This window comes from Tauraco erythrolophus, chromosome 3 (assembly GCF_009769465.1).
Source record: "Tauraco erythrolophus isolate bTauEry1 chromosome 3, bTauEry1.pri, whole genome shotgun sequence".
Lineage (NCBI taxonomy): Eukaryota > Metazoa > Chordata > Aves > Musophagiformes > Musophagidae > Tauraco > Tauraco erythrolophus.
This window is the reverse complement of record NC_141467.1, coordinates 1,970,700-1,987,427: the sequence shown is the minus strand read 5'-3', so window position 1 is coordinate 1,987,427 and position 16,728 is coordinate 1,970,700. Positions and strand designations below refer to the sequence as shown.

Sequence of the window (16,728 nt, the reverse complement as noted above, 5' to 3'; positions counted from 1 at the left end):
CTAAACTTGAAATGATGTGATACCCTTGGGAAGCATAATTTCTTTAGTTATGCTGACCTAATCCTTCCAAAATATCGCATGCAAAATCCCAACGATTCTGCTGAACAGTTGGAAGCAAATTGTTTATGCAGAGACTTAAATGATCCAGTGCAGGAGCTATAACAGGAGTGGAAGGACCTGAGGGAGCTCTGGCAACAGCAGCCACCGTCACTGACTAACCCTCTGCCTGATGCACAAAAAAAGCAGTTAAAAACCATTCTTCGACTGAAGAGATGTGAGCTATAATGGGCCCCAAAGAGCTCAGGAGGTAGAAGAATCTCTTTCATGGGCTCATATAGCAGCAAGTGTTGTACCTAGATGGAAAGGGTAAGGTTTATAAAAAAACTTCCCGCTGTACAGGTCCTGAAAGAGTCATCCTCCCTCCCTCAAGTAAGGGAAAAAACTGGGAGTCCTGTGTTGCAATGGATAGACTCAGTGTAACCTTTGGACAGCAAACCTATGGGAGGAATAGCGTAGGAATCTTCAGTCTGATTTCATAGCCAACTACTTCTTCCACAGTCAATTCCTCAATAAAACCTTCTTTTTTTGGTGTGCAGTACACATGCATATGTCATTACTTTCTGCCAAGGCATGGGTGCTTGGATGCACAGCTGGGATTGTGGTCCAGGGATGTTCCTATCTTGCTAGGTAGGGGCCCAGAAAAAAAACAAGCTGCAGCTTTCTGGCAGGATCCTTAAAACAGGCTCTAAAATCTTACCCAGGTAGTCCCTGTCTTTTTAAAATCAACATAGCCATGTGTGAAATCTTGGGCAGAGCTAGACAATGCTTTGGATTTCTTAACGCAGTGTCAAGCTGTAATAGTGGTTCAGCTTCTTGTAGTTTCATGATAGGATGTTGAAAGTAAATTGGAATGAAAGGGGGAGGGGAGAACACTGGTTTTGTTTTACTGCAGCCGTTTCTGTGGTGCATTTTCCTTAAATACAGATAGGTTTTCTTCATAGTTACAGCCTTTTTTGGCACCGGAAATATAGCTTCTGTTAACAGGTAAATTTTATTCATTGGTTTGAGATACAGGGTACTTTAAAAAATTCTTCCTGCAGTTGGCGTGCTAAATATAAATTTGATTAGCAGAATCAGAGCAGCAGAATTAAAGCAATAGCCGGTGGAATAGTGGTAAAATTTGTTTAGTTTCTGCTCCCTGTAACGTGTTGCCTAAGAGGAGCCTGAGCTCGTTGGTTCCGAAATCATCTCAATTTCCATTAGAAGTTATTGGCAGCGTGAGCAGAGAGAGCTTGGCTGCTCACCGGGAGCGTGGCATCTCAGAAGACGCAAGCAGAGAAAAATTGAAGAGGGGGAAAAAAGTGAGGTAGACTGTCCTTGCTAATTTAACATTTGAGCAAGAGAAGAGAAAGTTGGAAGCCGTGTTTAAAAATGTATGTGTGCACAGTGTGTTACTACAAATGCTCTGGCTTTTTTAATGGAAAATGTCGTTTCAGGGATGTGTTGTAATGTCTTTTTCATGTTTCTTTAGTTTTGATCCTGCTTCTGTCTATTGTTTCTTGACTGTGTTCAGTCCCTTCATGATGGGAGGCTTGCTTGTGCTAAAGGTTAGTCACCTTACCCTAGTGAAATTTTCTTAAAGAACTGTTTAATAAGTAACATATCACCTACACAGTTGTTACTTTTGCAATTTACAGAAACACATACATGTATTTGAGCTTCATTAGCCACCTTACCATGTGTGAAGCTTTCAGCCTTTGGAGTGTTTCTAGAGACAAATCCTTCTGTTTCCCACAAGAGAGAAGCTAAAGTGCGTGGAAGCATAATTTAACTGCATTAGATTGGTTTATTGTATTAAAATGGAAATGTTAAATGTTGAAAAGACTTGAATTACTTTAAAAGTTATAAGCTTTCCCTATGGTATAATAGCTACAGAAACATCGAGGATGTATATATTTTATTAGCTCTATCTACATTAAGTACAGACTTTGAATGGTTCTGCTGATGAGGTTGTCATTTTACAGTGAATATTATTTTTTGTATTTTTTAATAGTCTGTCAAAGATTGGATTGGAATTTCTTGTTTGCAGGCAAGGAGCTCTGTTCTAATATTTGAGTAAAGGATCTGTCAGAGGGGTAAAGAGGCAAACAGGAAGGGAGACATGGAATTTACGTGTTATTGCTAAAATAAGCAGTATTTCCTGCCTCTGCCTTTTTGCTGCTTCTGTCCCAGAGAAAACAGGCTTAAGTTACAGGTCACAGTTACAGGTGCCTCTCCAAAGTCAATAATGCAAACCTTCTGGGTGCAAAAGAGCAGGTTTTAGCAATGCATTTACACTCCTATCTTAAGGATTGCAAGTCGACTTTGGAAAGAGCGAAAGGCAACGTTCATGTTTCTAACTTGTTTGGTTTGTTCTGAATTCACTCAGCTGCTTATGCTTGCTGGACGTGGCTTTGGAGAGGCAGTGGGATCCTTGCCTTGCTGAATATGTCCTATATTCAGAATTTTTGTGGTTGGGATGGGATTGTCCTCTTCTGCTTGGAGCTCTGCAGCCTGTCACATGAGATATTGGATCTGAGTAGTTCTGTCTTCTAGCCTTGTTCAAGTATTTGTCACTGGTGCTAAGATGGATAAATGAAGTGGGGATCGTTAATGTGTTTTAATTATAGTTTCCCATATTGCCTCATGGCTTATTTCACTGCACTTCAGCTATGACCATGGAAGAAGGTTTTTTATTCATTTGCTAAACGTGCTTCCTGCAAAATTAGTTTCTACCTTTTCTTGCCAATGCTTTGGGTTTGTAACACACATGTTCTGGGATAATTTCAAAAGCAGGAAAACATTTCTACAACCTGCCAGGTTGTTTTGTAAATATGGCTCTAAACCACAATGTAGCTTGTGTTTTAAACAGGTTGTAATCCCATTCATTCTGGTATCATGTGCTTTCGAAGCTGTTCAAGCCACAACACAACTGTCTTCTAAGAGGTACAGTAAGTGCTATATTTCTGCATTAGTGAGGTTTCCAAAACTATTTTGCAAGAATTCAGAATTGTCAAGTCTCGATCTAAATTTAAAAAAAAAAACAACAAAAAAAACCAAAAAAAAAAACCACAACAGTTGATCAAGTTGTTGCTTTTGTTTGTTATTATGGTTTGGGGTTTTGCTTGGTGATTTTGCAAGCTCAGGAATTCTTTTTTTAGTGATAAATGAGTATAAATGGAAGTGTTGACTCTGTCTGAAACAATCAGGTATTTAATATTCTTTGTTGACAATACACAGAAGGAGCACTTTTCCCCTGTAATGTAGAAAAATGAGCAGAATTCAAAGTCTGATTTTTGTTTCATATTGCATCTCTGCCTACAGCACAATATTTGAAAAATAGCCCATTTATAATGTAACCAATTTACAGCTTTGTAGCACTGACCTCATACAAATGGCGTTTAAAAAAGAAGGCTGTGTGCTCTGCCATTGCAGTTCAGTGCTTCCCAGGTATGTTCAGCATCACGTATTTTTTGCAGTAGGACTAGGTGGCTGCCAGTCCTTTCTCCATCTCTAAAGACTTTTCAGAGAGAACGTGGGATGACTGCTCAGCCTTGCAGAGTGCTATATCCAGGCTTGAACTACCCTGGCTCTTTTCACTGTCTCAAGATTTTTATTTTTTTAACTGTTAGCCCTCCCTACCCTTTTTGTTGCACCCAGTGCACATGACTGAATCCTCTGCTCATCGAGTGGGGTTGCAAATGGTGCTGAGACAGAGGAGGTCCCTGTCAGCCATGGGGTTTTGAGTTTGTAACTGTGGGGTGTTGTGTGGGGCTGCAAGTCTCGCTGGACAATGGCAAGGGGACCGCATATTGCTCAGCTGAGCAGGAGGGAGCTGCCCTTGCTCAGTGTGATGCCCTCTGCCTTTTTCTGTTTTATCCTGCCTGTGCCCTGCCTGTTGTCTCCTTATACGATGCCACCCAGTACCAGCGAGGAACATGGCAGCCTGAAATCTGATTTCTTGTTGGGGAGGAGGCACAAGGCTCACCCCTGCCTTTTACCTTCTCTGCCTTAGCTGTGCAGCATACTTGGGCTGTCGCTGGACCCCCAAGGAAGGATATTCATCTCCCTCACTGAGGCTTATACAGAAGCAGGGCTGCGTTGAGGAACTGAGGTCGCTCACAAGGCTAGCTAGCCTTTTCTATTTCCAGGGCTCAGGCATCACGAAGGTCAGCATTTCCTAACTTGTGAACGCTCACCTTGGCAGCACCGGTGCTCTTGCAAGCTTTTGTGGAACATGCATCCGTGTGTGAGAGGGAAAACCATATCAGCTTCTTTGACCAAGGGACCTGAGTCTGTCTGTGCTGCTTTAGGAGCCTGTGGTTGTAACTCTGGCTGGTATCTGTGCCAGCTTCGTTTAGCTGTGCTCCAGTAACGATAGCAGTGATACTGCCACAGCATCAGCCTGGGAACAAGGCAGAAACCACAGGATGTGCCCAGGATCCCTGGAGAGCTGGTGCTCTGATTGTCAGCACATCCTGAAGCCTGTGCTGCACTCTTTATTGCTCCTGCTGCCCCTGCTAGATAAATTAAGCTGTTACAGGGGACAATCTTGTCTTTGTAGTGTATAAACACACCCTGAAATTAGTGTTGTCCCTCTGTTATGAAAGGCTGCCTGCAGTCCAGAAGGGCAAAATGTAGATTTTTGTGATTTGGACAAATTGCTCTGAAACTCCCCATTTACAGATTAAAGATTTTTTTTTTTTTTTTTTTGCTATTTGTGGCAAGCATTCTGTCAGAATATGTTCTTGGAGCTTGCCTGTGAAAACAGCCCTCTAGCTGAGTGCCTCCTAGGCACTACAAGATTGCAACATCCTACCTGAGCCGTAGGTGAGTGGAGAGAAGCCTTTCAGTGCATCCGAGATAGTCGGTTTGTTGCATCCTTCTGTGCTAATGAAGCACAGCTGACGTAGGCAATAGCAGAAACTTCCTCATCAGGAGACACTGGTGTGGGTGTCCCCCCAGTACGTGCCCATGCAGTGCTGCAGCATTTCCCAAAACAACTTCATGAATTTATGATGGTAGCGCTGATAAATAAACTGTGTTCTAGTCGAAGACTTCTCTGTTGCTGGGTCAGCTGTTTGCAACATTGCTTCAGTGTCATTAACTTAGAAACTAGTTTTAACCAGTTATGGCAATTGCTTTCATGTAATTTAGGATTTACATAGTTTAATGAAAAGAAGATTAGGTTAATGGGGGGAAAAAACAGCTCTGCACGCTCTCTCCTGTTTCCTCTTACTGGCTGCAACCTCCTTTCCACAAGTAACCTGCTGCCCAACAGAGAGCCCTGTGGGTTTGGGAGCACACCACCAAAATGCTGGGTGTTCCCAGCATTCCCAGTATTCCTGAAATGTCTACATCAGCTTTATTTGGCCAAACTGGCACATGAGCTCCCTGCATCGGGAATGGGCAGGCACTCTTTGTAAGGTGCTCTTGTTCTCCGGCAAAGGGCTCGTGTTAGGTTTCTCTGTTGCAAAACTGAAACTCTGGGAATGTGAAATGTCTTTTTCAAGCAGGGTGGGATTACAAACGCCAGATGTTCCAGCCATATATTTTAACAGTTCTCTAATAAATTGAAATGTATCTGGGTGATTGAAAGGCAATTGCAAGATATCATATCTTATTTCAATTTCTTTATGGGGGTTTTAATAAGTTTTGTAACATCTGTGGCCATGAATAAAGATTGATGGTCTGTTTGTTTTTTTTAATTTTATTTTTGTGTTTGTTTTTTTTCTCTTTGCAGCCTTTTCCTCATTGTTCTTGTGATTTCAGACATTATGGCTTTGGTAAGTTGTTGCACAGTCTCTTCAAATAAGATGAAGAAGCAGAGAGCTCTCCTAACTCTGTCTAGAGAGATCTGAATTTGTTTCAGACTTCAAAGTTTTTGTAATTAGGGCAGTGAATTGAATTGAAATCCTGGCATAATTTAGAGATAAAACTCCAATCACCGCTCTTTGAATTTTGTATAATTAATGCTTCTGAAGAAGCAATATTCTCATAATAATAAGAGACAAAAATGAAGTAATAACTTAGAATTCTGAGTTTTTAATGTGCTTTCCAATCAAATTCTGAAGAATTTAAATAACTATATCAGTTTTAGCTGTGCGCAGGGGTTAGTTAATTTTTCAGGAATTTCGAACGTTTTACTCAGCTCATCTTCCCTTGAAAAAGAGAGGAAAAGGAGGAATGCTCTGTTAGACCTGTCAGAATCCAGGAGATCAGCAATGTCTGAAAAGACACTTTGTGCCCTTTGTAACAAGCTGTTGGGAAACGCTGTCTTCAGGAAGCTTGCGTCCACAAACCAAGCTGGCTAAAGCAACCCAAAGCTGAAAAATATCTCAACATAAACTTTACCAGTTGAAAGTACATTTTTGTTGCCTCCTCAAACTGTCTTCAACCCAGGCAGTAGTGCCCCTGGGTGTCACCAGGTAAACAGAAACCTTTCCAAAGCAGCAGGTAGGGCTGGTTTAGTTTTGTCCCTTTGGAGTAAACACTCCTGATGTGATTTCCTTGTACGGTGTGATCTGATAGGAAAAACCACGAGTGAAAAACCAAACAAAGACTAATTTGTCTGTAGAGTGAGAAATGGAGAAGATATAGTTTTGTGTAGTTTCAAATAAATCTGTGTGACTAGTCTGATTTTTGATAACTTCCACAGGAAAGTAAGCCACACTCACAGCATTGCACTAATAAAATCGGTCTAACTAGACCAAAAGAAGAGTGCAGGCATGTACTGGTGTGTAGCAAGCCCTGGTGTATCCAGATCTTGTAGCTCTCATATTCTCCTATTTTGGTTTAACTATTTTAAAACAATTAACAAATATGTACTTAGTGTACAAAACAAAATATTACCAAAAAGGTTTGATATGCAGGAGCTGTGTGTATATCAAGAAATAAGAAGGTTGTCAGGAAAAAAAAAAAGAGAGAACTGGTTTGTGGTGTTGAATCAATGTGGCCACCAGCTAGAATTTGGGGGATTCACTACTAGACAAGTGCTGTCTATTCCCAACATTATTCCCATTTTATAGGTGGGGAACAGCCAGAATTGCCCAAAGGAGTTTGTGGCAGAATTCCATGAAAACAATACACAGCCTTCTCTTTGGCACTAGGTGTTATTTGGGATCCTGTTATTTAAAGTAATAAGGTGGCTTGGCTTTTGTTATTGGTCGTCTTCTGTTTCTTGCAAGCCCAGCTTGACAGAATTTAGTCCATCTTTAGCTGTTTGTGTTTGATACCATGTTCAATCTATTTCTGGCTCTTGGACTACTCTTTGCTTGGGTCCACATGAGCGTTCCTGGAAAGGTCTTGCCCTCGTTCTACTTGAAGAATTAGGAACTTCGAGTAAACAGCCTGAAAACGTGGGTTTTAATTTTGTGTTTCAAATTGTGCAATGTTTGTGTACTAATCAAAGTTGTTTTATTTCCTAGCATTTTTTCTTTTTGGTTAAAGATTATGGAAGCTGGCTGGATATTGGAACAAGGTACGCTAGTTTTTTGCCTTCATTGCATTTGTAAAAGGTTCATAGGTTAATATTGCTGTTTATCTACTCAGAACTCTTGTAATTTTTTCCAATTACTCTCCTTAATCAGATGCTTCACTGATGTTCCTCATACTTAAAACACGTGTGCATGTGTGCCCACGTATATACATACATGTACATATATTCCAAGCACAAACTTGTTTCTTAAAATCTGTTCCAGAACAACATAGAGTCAGTAGTGAATGTAGCATGACAAGATACACAGCTAGTAGAATTTGTTTGATTTTTTGAAGAACAGTAATTGCATCCAAAAAAAAAAAATGATTACTGGTTTGCATTTTAATTAGTTGTAATCACTGTTAAAGTAACAATTTATCAGAACTGTTAATTGTCTTGAATCTAGTTAAGCCCCCATATACAATCCCCTGTGAATTAATGAACTTTGTGCAAATATGTGGGTGGCTACCAAGACCCATGCATTTATCCTCCCCCTAGCTGGGGAAGGGTAAACCTGTAGCATTCAAACATAGAAATCACAGCTAAAACGAGAGGATTTGTTTTGCATTGAGCCATGCTAGCCTCCACGGGGAAGGTTCTCAACTGTGCAGTCTTCTCTGGGAACAGCCCAGAAGTAACAAATACAAAGAACACACGTTTCAGAGTTGCCTTCCCTGAGTTGTGGAAATAAATAATGTGCTGTAATAAGCTTAGTAGGGAGCGTGTTGTTAATAATCCAGCCAATCTGGTCACTTGACACTGTTATTTAAACAGAAGTTGAATAGTGACCCATTGTTAACGTTCTGTTTAGTCTGCGTTTACTCCGTGCTTTGAGCCCCAGTGTTCCGCCAGCTCACGCGTACGTGTGCACACACGTATTCTGCCCGTTTTCTTCGGAGGTTCAAATTCCTGCTTGTGGCTACCTTTCCAAAGGTTCCTAATGGGAGGATATCCAGTTAGATCAGATAGTGGAAACGATGCTTTAGCGTCGCGCTTCCTTACTGTCTTCAGTTTATGGTGAATGAGATGGTCTCGTCCGTCGGTTTGAGTTCCTGTGCAGATTAATAAGTGTGTTAAAGGACCTCAGAAAAAGCTCTGTTCTGCTTGGCAAGAAGCTTTCTAATTGGGAGCTAGCAATCAAAAATATGAGTTGTTACAAGTACCCAAAAAACTTCCTCTCTGATCTATGGTCTTAATAGCATACAGACTTACAACCGTGATAGATTGCTGGATCTGTTTCAGCTGGAAGTTTGCCTTATCCCACAGAGTTTAGGGGAGCTTGTTATGCACAACCATAATTCTGCCTTTCTGTACGTGTCTTTTGAGCACTGAAGAAAGCACTGGAAAAGTCCTTTCAAAAGAGTCAGTTGTGATTAATTTTTAACATGGTAATGCATAGTGCTCGGGCAGTCTTAAATTTGTCATTCCTTCACTTCGGAGTGCTTGACTTTACCACCAACATGATTTTATTGTAGTCTCTTTCTATATGCTCTGTATGTGTGTGTATGTGAGCACGTAAGATAAAAATTACTAGGTTGCATACAGAAAAAGAGGTGAAGCCATAGGTGCAGAACTGAAGTTCTTTCACCTAGCATGACCAAGATTTTGGCGCCTGAACCTTGTCCTCTGAGCAGACTTCTACTGTGTGATCCTCCAGCTTGGCAAAATTAGCAGGCAACAGCAGAAGATTTGTTTGTTTGTTTATTCCCGAAAGGGAAGAGGAGCTTCCTGGGGTTTTGGGCAATTCCCAGAACCCGTGGGAGAGAGATACTAACATGGCTCTTTCCTGTCCTCCTGTGACAACTGCAGGGACAGCTCTGTGGCGTTCCCGTTGCAGTGTTGTCCGTTGCTTTGACAGCAAGCTCTGAAAATATCCCGTCTCACTTGACATTTTAGGTGTTGCCAAAATTTTCCCGAGAAGGCTGAGTCAGTTAAGGAAATGATGGTTCTTTTTTTTTTTTCCCCAACTGTTTGTATCTTAGCAAAATCTGCGTAAGATTTCATGGGACAAAGAATAGGAGCACCCTTAGGGACAGCTGCTCCCATCTTTTTTTTTTCCTTTTCTTTTTTGTGACACTGATAGGAAATGTGTGCGTGCAATCGTCAGGGCTCGTTTTATATCAGCGGTTACCACATCATTGAAAACTCAGGTGGAAAAGCAGCAATTTAATTGCCCAGGGAAGATTCATTCCCCTAAAATCTTGTCAGAGTACAGTGGTTTATGTGCCACGTTTGCAAAGCTTCCCATGTGTATTTCCATACTCGTTCTTTTTTGTGGTGATAGCTTTCCATGGATTCTCTGGTTGCCCCACATCACAACTTTATGCCCTCTCTCTTACTAAGAACGTGCAAGTCCAGTAGGAAACCCTCATTAAGCAGTACTTGAATTTTCCAATACCAGTGCTCGTGTGTAAGAGCTGGTTTTAAATCCTCTGTGATAAAAAGACCTTCGCTGCTTTTTTTTTATGGTGAAGTTTTGTTTCCTGGTGGATCACTCTCATTATGTCCAAGTAGGGTTTGTGTACCCAACTGACATATTTCCTTTTTTTTTAAATTTCGCCCCTAACTCTTGGCTTTAATAACTCATTCTACCATGCCTTAACCACATCACGTGTCATTTTACCATGCCTCCTCTGTGCCTTAAGAATGTGGTGTCTTACATGTGATGAATTCACCACGCCACTTAAGTATTGTCTTGGAATGTAAAGAGATTTCTACCTTCCTCACTCTTACAGATCATTAATGAAATGCTGAGCAGCAACAGATCCCACGTACGGTCCTGCATTACCACATTCAGCAAATTATCAACGCACCATTGATTCCCTCCTCTCAGTAAATTATCAATTACAATAAATATTTATGGCTTCTTAGAAAGTTTTAAAGCCCCTTTACTTGAGGCTCATGCCAAAATCAATGTGAACTTGTTTTTCAGAGAGTGCCTTTCGTTTTTTTTGATTTAATAACGGGATCATAATCTTGCAGTGAGTGCAGAACTCACAGCAGTGGCTTACCCAGGCTTCTGAGGTCTGCTAACCTTACCCTCCACCTGTATATCTTGAGGTCACTCTAAATTGCATCATATGCCCTAGAAGAATACACTGATACATTTCATAAAAATAATAATGCCCTTTTCCCGATGTTTTTGATGTATCAGTGTTTAGTGCATGGTCATGAGAAGTTTGTTCTGACAGATTCTTTGATTTTTGAATAAGATAAAAATGGAATAGCTAGCTTTTCTGTTGCTTTATCACTAAAATAACTTCTTTATAGCTTAAAAGGTGTGTTTGTCTATCTCTAGCTATAGATCTCTATAGATAGCGATATAGCCTTAAAAACCTACTATATCTGTACAGTATATGCAATGTGTAAATAGCTGTATATTCCAATAGTCAAGATAAACCCTCAAGCTTCTTTATTTGACAGTGTTATATAGTTTTATACAGACACATACTGTGCTAATCCCTCCCTCTTTTTACAACAGTTGGTGGAAGATAAAGATACAGTCTTAACTGGTTTTCTGCAGTTTCAAAGTTCAGGGGACATAGATAAAGCACAGGAGACTGGTTTTTAGGTTTTAGGATAACAGAATCGGTTTCAGGTTTGGGATGCTGGGGCTTCTAGGTCTGACTATTAAAACAAAGGTCATGTAACTAGGAGGAAAACAGTGTTTACCAAGAATTTCTAAAACGGGAGCGAGGAGTGATGTGCTTTCTGATTTGTTTTATGTGAAACAGAGGAGAGGGAGTGTGGGATGCCAGCTGGAAATGCAGGAGACTTAAAATTCAGGACCTAAATCTGGAGTCTCCATGTGCACTTAGGAACAATTCCTCAGTTCAAAGTAGCGTGTCGTGTAGAACTACGCTCCTCAGACTCTTCTGGAGAGTGCTCTTCCAAGTCCTTGCACGAGTTGGTTTTGTTTTACTTGTTTTATTTCTAGTTTTTTAATTGCTGTGGTAACTTACTCCGTCTTCCTGTCTTCCCAGCTTCTAATCAGGTCTGTCATCTTAGGAATTAGCCTATCTTGGGAGAAAGCCACATTTTGGAGCAAGATCGATTCCACCCACCCTCATTTTTTTACTAATCTTTGATTCTTCTTGTCTTTGATTAGTACTTCTCACTAATGTGCACTGTCACAAACAAAGCCAGAAGATAGTAGTAGTACCTCATATGTTCTCCTTTTGGTTCCTTGCCACTGAAACAGATGTCTTCCTCCCTGATAGAAAATTTTCCTAGCACCAGCTTTGCCTGTTGACCTTGATCCATCCATAGGACACTCGCCTTTCCATTGAACAGTGCTGCCTTGCCTTAGATCATCCGTGATCCCCTATACCCGCTGCTTCTCTGCCACCACCTGTCCCTGCCCATCTCATCCTTTACAACATTGCTCCACTGTGCCCCACTGTGCTCTTCTCTTGTCCCTGTTTAATGTTTCTTTTTCCTCCACATGGATCTAACTTGCCTGGAGCCTAAAGATTTTGCTCCTTTTTTCTTATTAGCTCAGGTTTGACTTCTGATGGAGGAAGCTTGTTTTGAGATCTACCTGCTTCACTGTAACTGCAGATCCAGCCAAGGGTGCAGTTCTGGATTGTATAGGGATCAAGATTTTGTCACTGCTGTTGTGGCATGTACCTGTAAGAGTCTTGCTTTGTTTAATTACAGCATTACCCCAGCCTGAGAACTAATTTACCAAGCAGAACTGCTTGCAGGCACTGCAGTACAAGTTGCTGATGGCCCCAGAGATGCTGGCTGTTTGTAATTATGTGACAAGTAGACCAAAATTGTTTTTAAGTATGCTCTATGGCATAATATATGTATATATTTGTTTACTGCAAACATGTGATATTTTAATAAAGGAGCACAACTATTCAGCCTTTTGCAGTACAGCAAGGGAGAGCTGTGTGCAGCACTGTCGTCTTTACAACAGTGCAGAGGACCCAGTCCCTTTACTGACAGGTGGCTAAGCAGAGTTTGTGGAGACTTGTCCTTTGAGAAAGCTCCTCTCTATGCCCCTCAAAGTCATCGATTAGCACCCACATCTGGAAAAGCTGGTTTTGGGGCAGACAGGAGCTCAGATGCCTGTGTAAGGACCATGCTGATGGCAGCAAGTCACCGATCCTCTGGTGACTGACTCAGGGTGTCTGTGGGAATAAAAGCTTCATTTGACTTCTGATTTTCACATTTCTCATTCAGGCTTTCAAAGAAAGCTTGAATGAAAGTGGTGGTGTTACATGAAAAACTGCAATTCTGATGCCAGGTGAGAAGGGAAGGTTGAGGTGTTACCAGTAATGCATGAGGCATCCATCCAGCTGTTTACCAGGGTGGTTGTTCCCTTAAGGGCCACGAAAACTTCTGTCCCACAGGTACAGGTGGTGCTTGTACAGTCCCCAAGGGCACGTTACGCCATGCAGATAACTGCAAGGAGGGTTCGCCTTTCAGTGGACAACATGTCCTTTCCCATGGAGAACTGAAACTGAGCCTGTGGCACACCTAGGTGGACTTGGAAGGGCAGCTCTGGAGGGAGTCATGTTATCTTTGTTATTGTAAACGTGCTGTGAAATTCAAAGTCCAAAGTGCACTGACCAGGTGAAGGTATGCTTTGTGCCTGACTCCGTGCGCACGGTGTGTCATCTTCCACGTTCCTCACAGGAACAGAGCAGCAGTGTGGCTCTCATGGCCGTGCTGTTCTGCTTAGCTAAAGCTGGAGGGGGGAGATGCTTGTAGGAAAGATGCCTCCTGTCTGATATTTCAAACCCTAAGTTGTTCCCATTAGGGAATGTTTTCAGTTGCACTGCGTACAGGTGGGAGTATACAGAGATGTAAGCTGCAGGCTGTTGGGGGTGGATTATGCTTGTTGAGGTCTGAGCCCATCTGTGCTGGTGGATTTTTGCAATTGGTTTCTTAAAACTATGGATTTTGAGTAAGGTATTTGTGAGAAGGTTGTCAGACTCAACAGAAACAGGAAGATCTTGTAGTATGAGTCAAGTTCCTTTCTCCATTCGCTTTGGTCAGACCTCAGCTCCTTTGGTTGCTGGTATCCTGGCTATGGAAGAGTTCCCACTGGTTAGTGAACTTTTTGGATTGTTTTTGTTCCCTCACACTGGTTAGTGGCCCAGCTTCAAGAGCTGGTACATCTCCACTTCATGGAGCTAAATTGCACTAGGCTAGTGCCAGGTTTGTCACAGTCTTGGGGTCATGAGGATTGATAACATCGGCATTATGAGCTTTGCTGCTCTTCCATGGCTAAACTCTCAAACTGAATGACTCCTCTGGCAGAAATTCCAGGTCATTAAACTGGCAAGTGCTCCTTGCAATCCTTTTTTTGTGACTGCACTCAGACTTCTTTCAGTCTGAAGTTGCCCTGCTCATCCTAAAGAGCTGTCTGCTTTGAAATAGTGGGGATGGATGCATCAGGAGGTATGAGAACCAGTATCTTCAGTAGTCCCAGGAGGAAAAAACAGCTGCACTGGATGCATGATGGACACGGGTGCAGCAGTGTTTCATCTGCAACTCTAGCCTGAAATGTCACTGGATTTGGAAGAATTCTGATTTCTTGATGGCTAGTGGTTTGCATCAGACATTGAACGCAGGATGCTGTTTATCCAAGGTCACATCTCAGTGTGACCCTGTGTAGCCCGTCTGTAGCACTGGTGAACATCAGATACCAGAACCTGATCAAGTGGAGCACAAGCACTTTGCTTGTTATCCAGTCAATCGTTAGTGACTTAGGGACTTCCCAACGCAGAAGCTGCATCTTCATATTGTGTTTCTTAACCACTCGTTTGTTTAATCTCTTTGGAATCATGTGTTACCACAGCAGAGAATTCCACAATTTTTAGAAATGTTGAGTGAAAAAGTAGTGGGTTTTTTTTCTTAAAGCTGCTCGTCACTGGAATAGTGTTTTTTCTAGAAAATTGCACTTCAGCTGACATAAACATCCCAGTTGTCTTACTGCCAAGGAATGTCTACCTGATGGCGAGTTCTCCCTGGATTCTGCATTACCAGTTCACAGCAAATGGAAGTTTTGCAATGTTTTCAGTCACATACATTGAATTACTCACTTGAATGAAAAATACACCCAGTACCTCTTACTCACTTGGTATACGCTCGATTGTGTTTTCTATTGTCCCCACCACTTTATTTTGTCACAGACTTTGGTTTTTACATGATAGTGCTGCTGTAATAGTTGTCTTCTGGGAGCAGCATGTATAAAATGATGTACTAGGGCAATAATTAGGCCTAGTTAAAAAGAAAAAAATATTCAGAAGTTTATGTCAGAGTGTTTGGGGTTTTTTTACTCTGCAAATTTGCATTTTTTCTCATTTCTGTTATCTGCCTCCTCCTTGCAGCATTAGCCACTATGTGCTGGTGATGTCGCTGACCATATTTATGATGCTGATGAATGGACTGGCCCAGCTGCTAACTGCAAAGAAGCTTAAACTTTCCAGAAGGACTAAGCACCATTCCATGTGATAAAGCGATACATGTTCCTGCCTTGTTTCCATCCTCAGGCTTCCTCTGAGCCAGCCTCCACTTCTGGAATGTTAATACAAGTTAAGGGACTGAAGTGCCAGAATCCCAGCCAGGGATCAGAGTACTCTGCTGAGACAGTTTAAGTGCTGTCCCGTGGCTGAAATTTGCATTTGGAGATTGCTGTTTAGACATCAGTGAAGCTAAAAAAGCCTCAACGTTGTTCTCCAAGTGTACTACATATTTCTTGGAAATAAAATGAGCAACAAAGTCCTTTTTAAAAGAAATAGGCAACTGTCTTTTGGGGTTTTTTTTTTGATCGTTATAACTTGTCTCCCAGCTGTTTCTCTCTCACGCTCGCTCTCATTAGGAGTCTGCAAAGTCCTAGCTTCATTTCATGTCTGGTGCAAGCATCTCACGGAGCAAAGCATAAATGGAAAGAGCCTGGGCAGATCACTGATTTGTATGTAGGCCATGTGGCGTGCACATTTGAGCGTCTCTGAAACTGGCTGTGCTTTTTTGGCAGGTTGTGTCTACGTGTGCTCAGACCGCTGCACTGGGGGGCTGTTGCTGTAAGCTAACCTCGGTGCCGACTGCTGCCTCCTGGGCTTGGGTGGGCTGAGCAGTGTGACAGCTTGGGTAATTGATCCAAATGAAAAGCAACCTGATTAAAGAACTGTGAAATAGCATTAAAATTCCCTGAGCCAGCTTGTGAGAGGGCAGGCAGGAAGGTTAGGGTTGATTGTTTCAGTAGCAGCCTAGAGTTAGATCAGCATAAAGAGGTCAGGAAACTGCAGCTGGAGTTGGTGGTTTGCATGGAGTGATACCACAAGGAGGCTTTTTTTTTTTCCTTTGTTTCCTTGTTTTCCTTTCCACATATGTTCTGCTCCTGATTACAAGCATCAGCCTGGGTGATGGCTGTGCCATGAATCCAACGCAGACACACATCCCCTGGTTGTACCTCGATTACAAATGAGAGCAAAGAGCCAGGGTGCTTAGAGGCTCTGCTGTTACTGGGTGCTCCTGAGGACGCAGTAACTGTAAATACATTGTCTGAGGCTTTAAGATAGACTTGCAACTTCATAGCCCTTGTAACAGCAAGCATCAGCTTCCCTACCACAGCTCGTTAAGTAGCACAAACTACAGTACCCACCCACACCTCGATGTTTTATCACTCCTTGAAGTCATCTCTTGCGAGAATTAAACAAAAGTTGTGTCTCCTGAAGCAAAAATTGTATCTTGGCCCGCACAGAGCTGGGTGTCCTGACTTTGAAACAGCTCTTTCCATCCACACCATCAATAAAAGGGCTTTTGAAGCAGATCCCTTTGCACAACAGAGGAAGCGAGTGAAAGAAACTTTCTGCGCTGTTGTATGATGGCATCACTAAAAACCGTGCTATGTAATATCCCTGTGTCACACTCCCAACTTGCAGCCATGCCTTCTGTCTGGGAGCTGATACATATGGTATGTGATGCTGGTAGCCAAGGCTAGACCTTCGTCATGAGGGCTGCTCCAATACTCTTTCCAGCCATCTGGCATTTGGCTGTGGTTGCATGTCTGTTTAGCACTGGAAACCAGTCACCCCTCTGCAGGAAGTTTGGCTGGGAGAAGCTAGTCACAAACCTCCATCTGCTTGTTGAGTGCTAGGAAAATACCGTATCATGGGCTTGCAGTCATCTGTGCAGCTTCACAGTACCTCTTGAGGGCGTCTGAGCACTGGGCAGAGACTCATTTTTCCACTAGA

The 16,728-nt window shown here is 42.1% G+C and overlaps 1 protein-coding gene across 1 annotated transcript in view; it reads left to right on the top strand.

Annotated features, from left to right (window-relative positions):
* Window positions 1–15,112, top strand: part of PIGN (phosphatidylinositol glycan anchor biosynthesis class N) — a 104,126-nt gene extending 89,014 nt beyond the window's left edge. Inside the window, exons 24-29 of the mRNA XM_086608958.1 lie at window positions 989–1,044; window positions 1,532–1,607; window positions 2,912–2,985; window positions 5,783–5,825; window positions 7,467–7,519; window positions 14,863–15,112. Coding sequence (XP_086465084.1) covers window positions 989–1,044; window positions 1,532–1,607; window positions 2,912–2,985; window positions 5,783–5,825; window positions 7,467–7,519; window positions 14,863–14,986 — 426 coding nt within the window. The 3' untranslated portion in view covers window positions 14,987–15,112. The remainder of the gene's footprint in view (window positions 1–988; window positions 1,045–1,531; window positions 1,608–2,911; window positions 2,986–5,782; window positions 5,826–7,466; window positions 7,520–14,862) is intronic.
* The last annotated feature ends 1,616 nt before the right edge of the window (window positions 15,113–16,728 follow it).